This window comes from Trichechus manatus, unplaced genomic scaffold (genome assembly GCF_000243295.1).
Source record: "Trichechus manatus latirostris isolate Lorelei unplaced genomic scaffold, TriManLat1.0 scaffold00226, whole genome shotgun sequence".
NCBI lineage: Eukaryota > Metazoa > Chordata > Mammalia > Sirenia > Trichechidae > Trichechus > Trichechus manatus.
The window spans coordinates 2198901-2215922 of NW_004444162.1; the positions used below are offsets into that span (position 1 = coordinate 2198901).

At 38.5% G+C, this 17022-nt stretch overlaps 2 protein-coding genes across 7 annotated transcripts in view; one reads left to right on the forward strand and one right to left on the reverse strand.

Annotated features, from left to right (window-relative positions):
• Positions 1-4025, reverse strand: part of RARS2 (arginyl-tRNA synthetase 2, mitochondrial) — a 60613-nt gene extending 56588 nt beyond the window's left edge. For both annotated transcript variants that reach the window (XM_023742961.1, XM_004388984.2), the window contains exons 1-2: positions 3914-4025; positions 1487-1560 (exon numbers count right to left, since the gene is read on the reverse strand). In XM_023742961.1, the coding sequence (XP_023598729.1) occupies positions 1487-1560; positions 3914-3949 (110 nt within the window). In that variant the 5' untranslated portion in view covers positions 3950-4025. The remainder of the gene's footprint in view (positions 1-1486; positions 1561-3913) is intronic.
• Positions 4026-4061: 36 nt separating this feature from the next.
• The window catches only part of ORC3 (origin recognition complex subunit 3), a 90747-nt gene continuing 77786 nt past the window's right edge, over positions 4062-17022 (forward strand). Inside the window, exons 1-2 of one of the 5 annotated variants that reach the window (XM_004388985.2) lie at positions 4062-4187; positions 9941-9995. In XM_004388985.2, the coding sequence (XP_004389042.1) occupies positions 4164-4187; positions 9941-9995 (79 nt within the window). In that variant the 5' untranslated portion in view covers positions 4062-4163. Of the gene's footprint in view, positions 4188-9940; positions 9996-10606; positions 10629-17022 lie in introns of those variants that run through there. The other 4 variants (XM_023742957.1, XM_023742958.1, XM_023742959.1 and 1 more) reach the window with 4 other exon arrangements.

A 17022-nucleotide genomic window follows, 5' to 3' on the forward strand; every position in this document is an offset into this window, starting at 1 on the left:
ATGTCATAAAACAACATGTGTACTACTGCTTCATGAGAAACTATTTGTTCTGTAAGCCTTCACCTGAAGTACAATAAAATATAAAACAAAAACAAAAACAAAACAATATTTCTTAATTCTCCTGCAACTTAATAGTATTTTAGACTAAAGTCAGAAATGCAGACCAAATAACTTGGCTTTGTATTGCAAGGAATACTAGGGTTTGTTATGGCAAAACAGTAGAAGATCCTTTTAAGCAAATTTAACATGCAGAGTTTTAGATTATAGCCCAGAAAAATTTTGAGCCCTCCTGAAAATTTATTTTCTATAGGTCAAAGTCTTAGTATTTCAGATTATTAAGGTGGAGCTCCCAAAGGAGCCCCAAGAAGGTAAAGGATATTTTGTTCAAAAGATGGACCAAAATAATTCAGCTTATTAAAAACCTTTAAAACATACAATAAATAAAACTGAGACATTCTCCCTAGTACGAAGAATGACTTTTATAGATTTTATGAAATAAGTAACTGGTTTTGAATGTTACCTCAATTTACATATAATTATGAGGCCTCCTTGGTCAGCGGTTGCCTCTGTTCTTAGACTCAATATAGAAGTACCAGGAAGCCACTTTATAAGTGCTCTCTTTTACTACAAGGCCAGGCATACCCTATCAAATGTAGACTTTCTCTTCTTTTTCCATTTGTTTCTTTGTTCTATTCTGGGAATAAGGGTATTCATCCTACTCTACTTTAAAGTCCTGACAAAGTTAAGAAGATAATGTACAATGACATAATGGTACAGAAAATTATTTCTTTATATCTTTCCCAAGCTTAGGGCTCAAATTCTCCTATCTGGTTAATTTCTTGCCATTATTAACTGACTGAGAGGATATTTTATCTAAATACTTAAGTTTTTCTACCCAAATGACAAACAAATATGAATTAGAATGACCAACTCACAAAGATATAGATCTCTCCCTGCATTCAATGAAGTGACTATCAGTTATAGGTAGTCCTAACCAATAGTTCTCTATCATTGGGGATCCTCAAGCAGAAAGTGAAATAAGAAAAAGAAAGAAAAAAAAAAACCCTACAGAAAAATGGTACAACAGTATTCAAGCATTGGTTAGTATAGTCTTTAAGATCCCCTCAAAAAAGCTGAGATTCCAACTGCAATCTTAGTACAGGAAAAATTCTAGTTCTTTTATTTGTTGTTAAATACCAACCTTAATTCTAATTTTTCTTACTTTGCCATAATTATATTTACTAACATAAACAAACATCAAAACAATTAATATGTCAATAATAATATAATCTGCCACATCTAAAATAAACATTTTATTATTTAAGTCAATAAAAAAAAGTTTAATATACAGAGTCATACCTTATGGTTAATTTCGGGAACTATCTATTCTGTAAACTAAGGACAGTAAGTTTTGTGTGTTTTTTTTGTTCTGCCTATTAACAAAATCAGCAACAGTTCAGATTGTTACAAATACATTATACTTAACTCTTTTTTGGAAATTGGAACTGCGGATATTGACTTGATCAAGTTTTCTGGTGGAAGATCCAACACCCTGGAAAGCTAAAATTCAAAAAGAACAAAACAGAGTAAAAGAATTGTTGACCTATTGTTCCAAATTTGTGTTCAGTTAAACACTACTGAATTGGTTAAAAAAAAAAAAAATCCAATAGTTTTATTCAATATCATCTGTAGATGTGACAGCTGACTGTGATAGTCCCCAGCAAAGCTAAAATATACTGTAAATACAGGGATATTTAATCACAGTGTAATTAGAACATTTAGCCCAACCAAGGAAAAATTAAAGAGCATTAGACCTATACGTTGGGGACCATTTTTCAGGGGACATCTAGGTCAACTAGCGTAACAAAGTTTATTAAGAAAATGTTCTGCATCCCACTTTGGTGAATGGTGTCTGGGGTCTTAAAAGCTAGTGAGCAGACATCTAAGATGCATCAGCTGGGTCCCAACCCACCTGGAGTAAAGAAGAATGAAGAACACGAAAGACACAAGGAAAATATTACCCCAAGAGACAAAAGGGGCCACATAAGCCAGAGACTTCATCAGACTGAGGCCAGAAAAACTAGATGGTGCCTGGCTACCAACAATGACTGCCCTGACAGGGAACACAACAGAGAGTACCTAATGGAGCAGGAGAAAAGTGGGGTGCAGAACTCAAATTGTAGTAAAAAGACCAGACTTAATGGTCTGACTGAGACTGAAGGAACCCCTGAAAGCATGGCCCCTGGACCCTCTGTCAACCCAGCACTAAAACCATGCCCAAGGCCTAGTCTTCAGACAAAAATCAGACTGAACTATGGGACATAAAATGATACTCGTGAAGAGTGTGCTTCTTAGCTGAAGTAGATACGTGAGACTAAATGGGCAGCTCCTGTCCAGAGGTTAGATGAGAAGGCAGAGAGGATCAGGAGCTGGTTGAATGGACACGGGAAATCAGGGGTAGAAAGGAGGAAGGTACTATCACAGTATAGGGAGAACAATTAGGGTCACATAAAAATGTATATATAAATTTTTATATGAGAAACTAACATGAACTGTGAACTTTCACTTATAGTACAACAATTAAAAAAAAAATCAACTTTTCAATATAAAGCATCAACAGTGTGTGCCCTAAGACTCCTTGCACTCCTCCTTCAAAATCCTCACTTTGCTCTTTCCACCAGTCTTGAACTGTTATATCAAGATCCATACTCAATTCTACTCAAGCCCTACCTACCCTGATTGAAAGACCAGCCTTAAACTAAACATCAAATTCTCAGAAAAGTCAGACCTTGTCTTCCTAGTCCAAGGCACTATTAAAGCTCTATCAAGTAGAGCAATAAACGCAGCTTTGTCTTATCAAATGATCGCATTGATGATATTTGGGGGACCAGCCTTGACAGGGCAGGCAGTGCATCTAGGAGCATAAAGACAAGGCAGAGTAATTTCCTCACAATGTCCAGAAACACTGTAAAAATGAACTAAGGAAAATTTTACGCCAGGCAGACTATATTCATTAATGAAAATGGAAATGGCTTGTCGGGACCACAAGGGGAAGTTTCCTTGTAAACTTCCATAGGTGGCCGATGAGTTTTAAAAATTCTTTTTCATGAATTTCAGATTTTTTTTGCAGTTTTTCATCCCTTCTCATTACAGAGTTGTTCAAATACGACTGAAGAAAAAATAGGGTCTCATGTACCTTTGGAGTTAATAAAAATAATAATGTTAGGACAGGCTGCCAAATGACTGCAAAAGAAATAACCAGCTTTTAAATTACATCCTTTCGAATGGATATTTAGAGCCATCAACAACTTCACTGTCTAGGAAGTACAGCTGGAATGCTCTTTGGAAGCAAGGATGGAGAGACTTCGTCTCAGGTACTTTGAACATGTTATCAGGAGGGAACAGTCCCTAGAGAAAGACATCATGCTTGGTAAAGTAGAGGGTCAGTGAAAAAGAGGAAGACCCTCAACGAGATGCAACAATGGGCTCAAACATAACAACGATCGTAAGGGTGGCACAGGACCGGGCCGTGTTTCGTTCTGTTGTACATATGGTCACTATGAGTCGGAACCGACTCAAAGGCACCTAACAACAAGAAACACTAACTTCTATAAGGTCTAATTATGGTCCAATAACTTCCCATCCAGGTAAAGGATACAAAGCTGTGAGGTGGGAGGGAGCGAAGAAATCCACACATTCCCTTCAAGGTTTGTTTTTCACCCTCTCCCTTTCTACTGATTTGCCTCTGCAAGCGCCAGCAGCTCCAGAGAAGGGGGAGGAGGCGGGAGAAACAAACAGGGTTAGGGAGGTTAGCGGCCCTCTCGCTGACTGAGAACTGGTTCGCTGTGGTGAAAGGGCTTTGGAGTGCAGGGCTCCGCGAGGACACTCGTTCTTTCCGCTCTGGGGTTCATACCTGATAGGCGATGGACCTGCGGAAACCGCACGCCATGTCCTGCCACGGTGTAGCTCGTCCAGAAAAGCAGCCTGGGAGTTTCTCCCCGCCCACTTCTGCACGCCACGCCTCCGCACACCGGAAGCCCGCCACAGGGGGCGATGCCAGCCAATCAAAGACTCGCATGGCCCGCCTCTAACCTCTGCCCTTTTGCCGCGAGGGCACGCGGGAAATCCTGAGTGCATCTGGAATCCCGAGGGCGGCTAAGACGATGGCCACCTCGTCGGTGTCCAAGGTACGTGGGAGCTGGCGCCGGTGGGGTTTCGTCACCGCCTTATTCCCTATGGAGAAGGAACGAAGCGGAGGTTACGTAGGCCTCGGTTCCCTGGCTTATGGGGAGGGAGCGGCGGACCGAGCTCAGGCGTCTGCCCAGGTCCAGTTGATGCCAACTTTACTTTGTTTAAGGGAACAAGGACGCGGAAACTCTGTCTTAGTGGTCTGGCTAGGAGGATTTTAAAATTCTGGTTTGTGGAAGTCGAATGTCCCGAGGACGTACCCTAGTCTCCCTTCCTTCTCATATTTATTGTGCACCAAGCATTCCGTTAAGTACTTCAAGTACTGTGTTAAACAAAATAGACCCAGTTTCTGCCCTCAAGAAAGGCATTGAACCTACAGATAAAGTGATTATCACAAACTATGATAAGTGTTAGGAAGAAAAAAGTTCTGAGAGAACAAAAGGTTGGGAAGAACCTAATAATATTTATTGGGGGTGGGGTGGGAGAGAGGAGTGGTCAACGAAGGCGTTTTTGAGAAAGTGACATTTTAGCCACAACCTGAAATATGAGTAAAAGTCAGGCACAGGTTGGGGTAGGGGAGCTGTTCTAAAAGAATAGCGTGTGCTTTGGCCCAGAGGATAAATATAATATGGCATATTAATGAAATTGAATAATCAGTATGATTGGAAAGCAGAGAAGCAGAAAGAGTTATGAAAAATGAGAATGAAAAGTAATGCGTGTGTGTGATCGTATAGACTGCTTCATAAGGACTGCCTAGATTGCAAGACATGATGGTGTATTTGGCAAGAAATAAACTCTAGAGCTGCATCGTCCAGTGCGGTAACCACTAGCCACAAGCCATTGGTGCGGTATCCAATGTGCTCAATAACCATATGTACTGGGCTAACATACTGGATAGTGCAGATATAGAACATTTGCATTATTGCAGGAAGTTCTGTTGGACTGTGCTGCTCTGTACCATGTAAAGTAAGACCGTTATATTATGTTACTTTATTATTGAGAGCAATGGGAAACCCCTGAAAAACTTCTAAGCTGAAGAGGGAAATAGTTCTTTTTCGCTGTAATCTCTGACTATGCTCTTGGTTTATTAACAAGCCTTTGCTCTGATTATAATGGTATATTGAGCCTTATAAAGAGAACATGATGAGAAACGTATAGAAGATGATATGGATACTGTTTTCAAGCTTAATGTAGATATCTGACAAATAGTTTTTCAGAAAAGCCACCAGGGCTTACACATACTTTCATGTGTCAATAATCGTAGCACAAAGTGTATAAATAGTGGTAGGATTCAGTCATGGGAACCATTAAAAGAAACCTGGAAAAAAAAAATGACTTTTAAACCCAACTGTTTTGTGGCCTGTCTTGCTACATCTTTAATATGCGGGGCCTTGGCTTGTGTCCTCCATGTGTTTGAAGCTGTTCACATTTGTTTGGTCTTTAATGTAATCCTGTGAGGTAACTAGAAAAGAGCAGTATACTCATTTGATGGATAAGAAATTTAAGACACCAGAGGAATAAGCACTTGTCCACTGTGATATGTGAGTTAATGAGAGATTCAGAACTAGAATCTAATATCTAAGCCAAAACTTACTAGATTTTAATAAGCCTAGGCATGCAGTCATATTTCAGATTGTACATTTGTCCCCTGTTCCTCATTATTCAGAGGTGTTTTTATCTATTTGGAAATTGGGGGGGATGCTGATTTCTCTTGCTCAAGAGTTTTACAATATTGACATCCTTAACAGTATGACAAGATGAAAGGAAGTGAATGTAACTGAAAAGCAAATGCGTTTATTGTCTCATTCCATCTTTGAGAGCAGGTGTGGTTGGAGAGAATATGTACCTAGTTATTGGACATCATGGGATTTTGAGATTATACTATATAAGGTGACTCAATTCTTATTTCTTAGTTATATGTAAAGTATCGACTTTTCTTGGCTCTGTAACCAAGAGCTGCTTAATAAATTCAGTCTGTTGTAAGATAACTTGTGTTTCTTGCTTCAAACTACCTCACTTGCTAATGGTAAATAGGAGAATGATGTCAGGATAACATAGGAGTTGTGTTGGTCTCCTCATATGTGATTTTTCTTGACCTGTTAACATTTATCACTATTAAAGAGAAAGCCTAGCAATAAATGAAAACCTTAAAAAAAAAAGAATGAAAATCTACACAAGTACCTTCCTTTAGTGCAAGTAGTGCCTGGTCTGGTGGTTTCAAGAACCACTAAGCTTTCCACAAAGTAAAATTCTGACGAAGCTGAGAATGCAGATAAAGAAACTGCAAAGATGTTTCTCCCTATGTTGAAACAATGGATTAATGAAAAAGTCTATACCCTGGATCCAATTTTTAATTTTGATTAAAATGGTCTATGAGAAGCAGTGCCTTCCAAGACTACATCACAAAGAAAAAGCACAAGCCCTAGTATTTGAAGTTACAAAGTATTGACTGTGATACTGGGTGCAAATGCCAGAAGATATTTAACTGTGATAGTATTTTTATTAGGTATTGTTTTTCTTTTGCTGTGGTTATAAAGTTTCATAGGTTTTGAGTGGTCTGTTTCCTAATCCTGTGTTGGCATAAGCTCCTCTTATTTTGTGTATCTTGTAGCATGTGAGATTTTTTTCAGGAAAGAATCTATGGCATTGTAGCAGAAATGCTTGTCTTGGAATGATTATGAGGGAGACCTCACATAAGTAAGAATTTTTAAGGACCATTTCAGGAATTCATAGAACTGCCAGCTTTTTTATTTAATCTCTCTAAACATTTTTATTTCTCTTTCTTCATCACATTTTCTGGTTGTTGGCTCTTAAACTCTTTCCTTCATCGCAAATACCATCACTTGACCAGCATTTCAAAGTGGTTAACTATATTACTACCCCTGCCATCTGTTAGGATCCATTCTGGGCCCTTTTCATATCTCAGTTATCTGCAGCTTCTTTTCCTTGCTGAATTGCAGGTGGATATGGAAGGGAGCCAAAGACAAGCTCTTTGGTGTCCCACTGCCTAAATATCCTGTGGCAGCAACTATAAAGCATTTCTGCTATTTCTATTAATAGTCCACCTACCACACCTCCCCAATACACACACACCCTTTGATGCTGTCCAGACTAATATTAGGAAACAGCAAATTCAGCACTTCAGTTTATAGTATAAATTTTATACCATCATGAATTCAGTTCATTCTTTCAAAAATATTTTTGAGTACCTGTTAGATGCTAGGCGACTGTTCTAAATGATAGGGAAAAAGTGAACAAAGTAGGCAAAAATCTCTGCCTTCACTGAGCTTACATTCTTGAAAGAGGGAGAGACAGACAATAAGCAAGAGAGGTAAAACCTACAGTATTTGATGGTAGTAAGTGCTATGAAAGAAAGTAAAACTGGGAAGGGGAAAACTTCACAGAAAAGGTGACCTTTGGAGAAAGACGTGCTTCAGGGAGCAAACCTAACAGATATCTAGGGAGAGAACATTACAGGCACAGGGAACAGCAAAGACAGTGGTCCTGAAGTAGGAGCTTGCTTGATGTGTTTGAAAAACAACAGAAACCAGTGTAGATAGAGAAGAGTCACCAAGGCAGGAGGTGATAGTAAATGAAAGAAAGGTAACGGGGTGGGGGATTGGAAGGGCTTTAGTTGGTTATGTCTATGATTAGAAACCATTGAGAGTTTTTGAGCAGAGACATGATATGATTTGACTTAAGTTTTAACAAGAGCTTAAAACTGGAAGGTGCTTATAAGCCATCTAGTACTACCTCTGTTCCTCTATAACACCTATAAAAGATGGTGTTTTAACCTTTGCAGTGGCTGGGAATTCTGAAGTCTCACTTTCGTACAGTGTTCCCAATTATGTAGAACTGGAAGCTACCTCCCTATGAGTAATTCTATCCATTGTCTATTGGAAGTACCATAAAGAAATAATTAAATATTTGAAGACAGATATCATGCCATCTTCCCCCTAGTCATTACTCAACGAAACTAAACCCGTGCCGTTGAGTCGATTCTGACTCATTGTGAGCCTATAGGGTTTCCAAGGCTGTAAATCTTTATGGAAGCAGACTGCTACATCTTTCTCCCATGGAGTGGCTGGTGGATTTGAACCGCCGACCTTTTGGTTAGCAGCAGACTGCTTTAACCACTGCACCACCGGGGCCCCTTCCAGACATTACTCCAGTATAAATAGCCACAGTTCTTCAACTATTTGCTGTTAGATTTCCTTTGGAGACCTTTTACTATTGCTGCCCCTGCTGTCTTCTGGTTGTGGTCCATTTTGTCTGAATCCCTCTCATTGCCCTGAAATGAACTGGACAGTACATATGTGTAACCAGCGCAAAAGGCTTGACAGTATCACAATATTTTCTGATTCTAGCTATTATGTATCAAATTAATATAGCCTAAACCCATTGCCGTCAAGTCAGATTCCGACTCATAGTGACCCTATAGGACAGAGCAGAACTTCCTGATAGGGTTTCCAAGGCTGTAATCTTTGTGGAAGCAGACTGCCGAATCTTTTCCCGCAGAGCAGCTGATGGGTTAGAAATGCCAACCTTTTCGGTTAGCAGCTGAGCACTTAACTGCTCTGCACTACCCCATTAATTGAATTACACTGCACTCTTTCTCAACTATGTACAGTCCCAGTGTCTTTATTACAAATGCTGTTATTAAGCAATTTCTTAAGAAATCCGTACATCCACAGTTGATTTTTTGTTTATTTTGTTTTAACTCAAGTTTAAGACGTAACAATTATTCATCTATAAGGCACAGTTCTTATTATGAAACCTATAATCCACTATCTTGAGATGACTTTTTCTAGGTATAATTCTTTCATTCTTTTTTTCATTTTCTATAGAAATGGCTTTAAGATTGGTAGAATTGATGGGGGCTGGGCTGTGTAGCACTAGTTAATAATATGAAACTAAATGTAGCTAAATATAAAAATGATTGTATAGGAAATTATCAGGAAAATTACATGGCAAGCATTCAATCATTCTGTGTAGTGATTGCCTAATAAATATGTCAACACTATCCTAAACATTGGAGAAACAATGATGAATTAAATGCAGTCTGTACTCTGAAGGAGCTCACAATCTACTTGGGAAGACAGACCCGTAAATAAGTATGATACATAGTGAAAGTGATTTAAAACAAAAAAAAATAAAAAAGATTTATCACGCACTGTGAGATCACAGGGGAAGAAGCAGTTCTGACTAGAGAATTGGAGAAGGTTTCCCAGAAGAAGCAATTTTTTAATACAGCTTTCATGGATAAATTAGTAAGAGTTTATCACATAAAGAAAGGTATGTAGGGTGAAATAATAGCCGAAATTATTTATTTCCTGTTAAAGTTCTAGATAACTAGAGTTTAATTAAATAATAAATACTTCTTTGGAATAGGAGAATGTTACTATTTTTGACCTTGATCTTCTTTCAATATGTAGTATTAATTTTTTTCTTCTCTTAAGCTTTATGAAAATGAAATCTTTGTGGGTTGAAATTTTATCAGCTTTTATTTTCTTTGTCTGCCTCTTAGATCAAGTCCCAAAGAGTGAAATCAAAGATGAGGAAAGAAATGGATAATCCCCTGTTATTTAATTAAGAATTTTCCTTCTGTAATATAGATAGAAGACGTGATTTCTTAGAACTTTAATGACTTTTTTTTTGTTTTTTAAAATATGTTTATCCCTAAGATTTTGATTTATCAGACTTGTTTGATCCTTGGCTACTTGGACTTTACTTTTTCCTTTCTTTTTTAAAGGGCTGCTTTGTGTTTAAGCCAAATTTTAAGAAGAGAAAGATCTCTGTGCCAGTAGGTAAGATGTCTTAATATCAAATTTGTTTGTTTTTCCATCCTAAATCTTCTTAAACATTAAGAACTAACCCTAAATTGAATTTAGTAATTCTGTTGTATAAGCTTGGCTTACCATGCTGATACAGCAGTTATGTTCCAAGGCATAGATTAAAGGGAAAAGGGTATATAGCCCAGGGTTCTAATCTAAAGGGGAATCCAAATATACCTTCAAAAGGCAAGTTGGAAAGTAAATTTCCTTCAAAGGATATCTTAAACCATTTTTTAAAAGAGATTATCTTAAAAGTAAATCATTGTGTGGGGTGAGGTGGGGGAATTGACTGAATAACAGCATGAGGCAACTTTTTGGAGTAATGAGGTGATTATCGATTGAGGTGGTGATTACATGTGTGTATACTTTGTCATAAAAAGGAAGGATGTCACTTTGAGGACTAAAGTATGCCTGTCCCAAGCCATGGTATTTTCAGTTGCCTCATGTATGAGAAAGCTGGACAATAAATAAGAAAGACTGAAGAAGAATTGATGCATTTGAATTATGGCGTTGGTGAAGAACATTGAATATACATAGACCTTCAGAAGAATGAACAAATCTGTCTTGGAAGAAGTACAGCCAGAATACTCATTAAAAGCAAAGATGGTGAGACTTCATCTCATATACTTTGGACATGTTATAAGGAGGGGCCAGTCCCTGGAGAAGGACATCATGCTTGGTAAAATAGAGAGTCAGCAAAAAAGAAGAAGACCCTCAACAAGATGGATTGACCCAGTGGCTGCAACAATGGGCTCAAGCATAATGATTGTGAGGATGGCACAGGATCAGACAGTGTTTCGTTCTGTTGTGCATAGGGTCAGTATGAGTCGAAACCAACTTGGCGGTACCTAACAACAACATACTTTGACAGGATGTACTGAACTGTTAAAATAGGTGCTTATAATTATTTGTGAATTACACTTTAGTAAAATTGAATTATTAACAGGTATCTCCAGATACCTGTTTAGCAATCAAGTTGTTAAGAAGATTTCACTTCTTCAAACAAATCAAAGTGTTTATTGCAGTGGTTTGCAATCTCAGCTATACATTAGAGTCACCTTTTGTTAGGTGCTGTCAAGTTGATTCCGACTCATAACGACCTTATGTACACAGAATGAAACACTGCCGGGTCCTGCACCATCCTCACAATTGTTACGTTTGAACCAACTGTTGCAGCCACTGTGTCAGTCCATCTTGTTGAGGGTCTTCCTCTTTTTCACTGACCCTCTACTTTACCAAGCATGTTGTCCTTCTCCAGGGACTGGTCCCTGACATGTCCAAAGTATGTGAGACAAAGTCTTGCCATTCTCGCTTCCAAAGAGCACTCTGGCTGTATTTCTTCCAGGACAGACTCGTTCGTTCTTCTGGCAGTCCACGGTATATTCAATATTCTTCATCAACACCATAATTGAAAGGCATCATTTCTTCTAGAATCACTTGAGGGACTTTTTTTTTTATAACTTTACTTTGAAGTAATTATAGATTCACATGCAGTTGCAAGAAATAGTACAGAGACGTCCCCTGTACCCTTCACCCAGTTGTTCCCATTGGTAAAACCTGTATAACTGTTGTACAGTGTCACAACCAGGAAACTGATATTGGTACAATGCACTGACCTTATTCAGATTTCAACTTGGGGAACTTTTAAAAAAATACCAATGCCCAGATTCTAACCCATGCCAATTGAATCAGAATATCTGGGAGTTGAGCCCAGGTATTACAGTTTTTTAAAAAGTCCTCATGAGCTGATTGAGTGTATTTATACTCTATTCAGCACTGTGAAGATTAATAGAAAAAATTATGAAGTAGAGTTAAGCATACCGTTGCACTAATTTTGAAGTAAGAAAGAGAAACTGAACTATACCATTGTTTGACTAAGGAAATAGATAGTAAATATGTAGCATTTTTCTAAATCATCACATGACACAGACATTAAGTGTTAATCCTTCAGTCTGAGACTAGTTAGATAAGAGACCCGTGGTCAAGGAGAATATAATAAAATAATAGCCATATTGGGTGGAGGAAAGAAAGTATGACTTAAAACAAGAATTTGGTTTCTGATTAATGGGAAAGCCAGTGGTTTACAGCATTACACCCTTATAAACTTAGTCTCAAAGAAACCTGAAACTTTTTCTACTCCTTGCCCTCCTTCCTCCCCCACACACCCTAAATGAAATTTTAAAATGATGCTTTTGGAAATAATGAACAAAGGAAATCCACATTATAAATTATTTAATTGATTGACTTATGAACAAATTTCTTTAATGTTTGAGATTGCTAAACTTACTAAAATAGTTCATCTTCAGATAATATTCAAGACTTATTCCATTATCTGTGAAGGACACACAGCATACAGTGCCATGTCATCAGCAATGTAATTGTAATTAATAAAATTGCTGACATTTATTGGGAGTTTACTATATGTCAGACATGCTTCTAAGCACTTTATATGTGTTAATTTATTTAACCCTCTCAAGAAACTGTTAGGAATGTATTATTATCTCCATTAAAATTTATGAAGACACCTAGACATTGAAAGAATTTCTTTAATGTTATAGTGCTAGTAAGTGGCAGAACCAGGATTTGGACCCAAGCTGTCTGATTCCTGAGCCCGTGGTCTTCAGTCATTACTTTTTACTGGCTCTAATAATATGAGGTGAGGTTTTGTTAATAATTTTTTTGTATTAAGTTCAGCTATAATTTACTAAGATTTGTTTAAAGATTTTACTAGTAAGCCTAATTTAAACTGTGCTTTAAAAGTACATTAGGTTTTTCTTTTTTTTTAATTATGCTAATCTAAGACAGAGAGATAATATGAGAATCTTAGAGGAATTAACCTGATTATAAGACAGATGGAGCAGGAATGAAAAAAACATATCCAGATTTTAGCACTTGCCTTCACTGGCTTCAATTCTCGAAACAGATTGCTTGAAGAAGTAGGAAGATGCTGTGCATTTTAACGATCATCTGTCCCCTGGCTTGAAGACACTTGGGTGTTGTTTTAGTTATTTAGTGCTGCTATAACAGAAATACCACAAGTGGATAGCTTTAACAAACAAATTTATTTCCTCACAGTTGAGGAGGCTGGAAGTCCAAGTTCAGAGCTCTAAGGGAATACTTTCTCTGTCTGTCGGCTCTGGAGGGAGGTCCTTGACTCTTGAGCTTCTGCTCCTGGGCGATCTTCATGGGGCTTGGCATCTCTCTTTCCCCCATCTATGCTTGCCTAGTCTGCTCCTTTTATCTCTTTTAAGACATCGACTTAAGACGCATGCTACGCTAATCCTGCCTCGTTAACGTAACAGAAAATTCATTCCCAAATGGGATTATAACCACAAGTATAGAGGTTAGGGTTTATATTGCGTATCATTAGGGGACACAATTCAACAGGTGTGTACCTAATAAAAGACTGTCAACCCTCCCTCTTCTGTGGTATTCTGTGGTGACTACTGCTGTTATTTTTGTTAGGTGTCCTCAAGTCAGATGCCACTCATATCGACCCCATGTACAACAGAACGAAACACTTCCTGGTCGTGCACCACTCTCACAAACATTGCTATATTTGAGCCCATTGTTGCAGCTACTATATTAATCCATCTCTTTGAAGGTCTTCCTCTTTTTCGCTGACCCTCTACCAAGCGTTTTGTTCTTCTCCAGGGACTGGTCCCTCCTGATAACATATCCAAAGTAAGTGAGATGAAGTCTCACCCTTCTCTCTTCTAAGGGTGTACTTCTTCCAAGGGGGATTTGTTCATTCTTCTGGCAGTCCATGGTATATTCATTATTCTTCGCCAGGACCATAAACCAAAGGCATCAGTTCTTCAGTCTTCCTTATTCATTTTCCATCTTTCACATACATACAAGTCGATTCAAAAGACCATGGCTTGGAACAGGTGCACCTTAGTCCTCAAAGTGACATCTTTGTTTTTTAACACTTTAAAGAGGTCTTTTGCCATATGTGCTTTGATTTCTTGACTGCTGCTTCCATGGGCATTGATTATGGATCCAAGTAAAATGAAATCCTTGACAACTTCAGTATTTTCTCCGTTTATCATGATGTTGCTTATTGGTCCAGTTGTGAGGATTTTTGTTTTCCTTCTGTGAAGATGTAATCCATACTGAAGGCCATAGTCTTTGATCTTCATCAGTAAGTGCTTTAAGTCCTTTTCGGTTTCAGTAGCAAGGTTGTATCATCTGCATATCGCAGGTTATTAATGAGTCTTCCTCCAATCCTGGTGCCGAATTCTTCTTCATACAGTTCAGCCTCTCGGATTATTTGCTCAGCATACAGATTGAATAAGTATGGTGCAAGGATACAACCCCGACGCACACCTTTCTTGACTTTAAACCATGCAGTATCCCCTTGTTCTGTTTGTATGATTGTCCCTTGGTCTATGTACAGGTTCCTCAAGAGCACAATTCAGTATTCTGAAATTCCCATTCTTTGCAATGTTATCCATAATTTGTTATGCGTCACAGAATCTAATGCCTTTGCATAGTCAATAAAACACAAGTCAACATCCTTCTGGTATTCTCTGCTTTTGGCCAAGATTCGTCTGACATCAATAATGATTTCCCTCGTTCCACGTTCTCTTCTGAATCTGGCTTGAATTTCTGACACTTCCCTGTTGATGTATTGCTGTAACCGTTTTTGAATTATCTTCAGCAAAATTTTACTTGTGTGTGATATTAATGATATTGTTCGATAATTTCTGCATTTGGTGGGGTCACCTTTCTGTGGAATGGGCACAACTATGGATCTCTTCCAGTTGATTGGCCAGGTAGCTGTCGTCCAGATTTCTTGGCACAGACAAGTGAGTGCTTCTAGCGCTGCATCCGTTTGTTGAAACATCTCAATTGGTATTCTGTGAATTCCTGGAGCCTTGTTTTTCACCAATGCCTTCAGTGCAGCTTGGACTTCTTCCTTCAGTACCACTGGTTCTTGATCGTATGCTACCTCCTGAAATGGTTGAATATCAGCCAATTCTTCTTAGTACAGTGATTCTGTGTATTCCTTCCATCTTTTGATGGTTCTGGCATTATTCAGTATTTTGCCCATACCAGATGCATTGCTGGCAAGTTGATTCCAACTTTCAGCTACCCTGTAGGCCAGAGTAGAGCTGCCCCATAGGGTTTCCAAGGAGCAGCTGGTAGTTTCCAACTGCTGACCTTTTGGTTAGCAGCCAAGCTCTTAACCAGTGTGCCACCAGGGGTCATAGAATCTGTCAATATTGCAGCTCAGACTTGATTTTTTTCTTCAGTTCTTTTAGCTTGAGAAATGCTAAACATGTTTTTCCCTTTTGGTTTTCTAATTCCAGGTCTTTGCACATTTCATTATAATACTTTACTTTCTTTGTCTTCTCAAGCTGCCCTTTGAAACCTTCTGTTCAGCTCTTTTCCTTCATCATTTCTTCCATTCACTTTAGCTACTCTACGTTCAAGAGCAAGTTTCAGAGTCTGTTCTGACATCCATTTTGTTCTTTTCTTTCCTGTCTTTTTAATGATTTCTTGCTTTCTTGATATATGATGTCCTTGTTGTCATGCCACAACTCGTCTGGTCTTCAGTAATTAGTGTACAATGTGTCAAACCTATTCTTGAGATGGTCTGTAAATTCAGATGGGATATACTCAAGGTCATATTTTGGCCCTCATGGACTTGTTCTAATTTTCTGCCACTTCATCTTGAACTTGCATATGAGCAATTGATGGTCTGTTCTGCAGTTGGCCCCTTGCCTTGTTCTGACTGATGATATTGAGCTTTTCCATCGTCTTTTTCTACAGCTGTAGTTGATTTGATTCCTGTATATTCCATCTGGTGAGGCCCACGTGTATAGTCGCCGTTTGTGTTGGTAAAAAAATGTATTTGCAATGAAGATGTCGTTGGTCTTGCAAAATTCTATCATGTGATCTCCGATGTTTTTCTGTCACCTAGACCATATTTTCCAACTACTTTCCTTCTTTGTTTCCAACTTTCACATTCCAATCACCGGTAGTTATCAATGCATCTTGATTATATGTTTGATCAATTTCAGCAGAAGCTGGTAAAAATCTTCAGTTACTTCATTTTTGGCTGTAGTGGTTGGTGCGTTAATTTGAATGATAGTTAAGTTAACTGCTCTTCCTTGTAGGTGTTTGGATATTATCGTATCACTGACAGTGTTGTACTTCAGGATAGATCTTGAAATATTCTTTTTAACCATGAATTCGGTGCTGTTCCTCTTGAATTTGTCATTCCTGGTATAGTAGACCATATGATTGTTTGATTCAAAATGACCACTACCAGTCCATTTCTGCTTACTAATGCCTAGGATATCTATCTTCAAGCGTTCCTTTTTTACTTTTGACAACTTCCAGTTTTCCTGGGTTTGTACGTCGTACAGTCTATGCTCTAATTATTATTGGATGTTTGCAGCTGTTTTTTTTTCTCATTTTGAGTTGTCACATCAGCAAATGAAGTTCTCAGAAAGTTTATTCCATCCATGTTATTAAGATCAACTCTCCTTTGAGGAGACAGCTCTTGCCCAGTCGTATTTTGAGTGCATTCCAACCTGAGGGGCTTATCTTCGGCACTATGTGAGACAAAGTTCCACTGCTATTCATAATGTTTTCACTGGCCAATTTTTTTAGAAGTAGATCTCCAGGTCCTTCTTCCTAGTCTGTCTTTGTCTGGGAGCTCCACTGAAACCTGTCGTCCATGGGTTACCGTGCCGGTATTTGAAATACCAGTGACATAGTTGCCAGCATCACAGCAACACACAAACCGCCACAGTACAGCAAAACTGACAGATGAACAGGGGAAGTCAGCACAACTGGACTAAACCAAAGCTAAGAAGTTTCCTGAATACAGTCAAACAATTTGAGGGACAGAGTAGCAGGGGTAGGGGTCTGGGGACCATGCTTTCAGGGGACATCTAGGTCAACTGGCGTAACAAAGCTTATTAAGAAAATGTTCTGCATCCTACTTTGGTGAGTGGCGTCTGGGGTCTTAAAAGCTTGCAAGCGG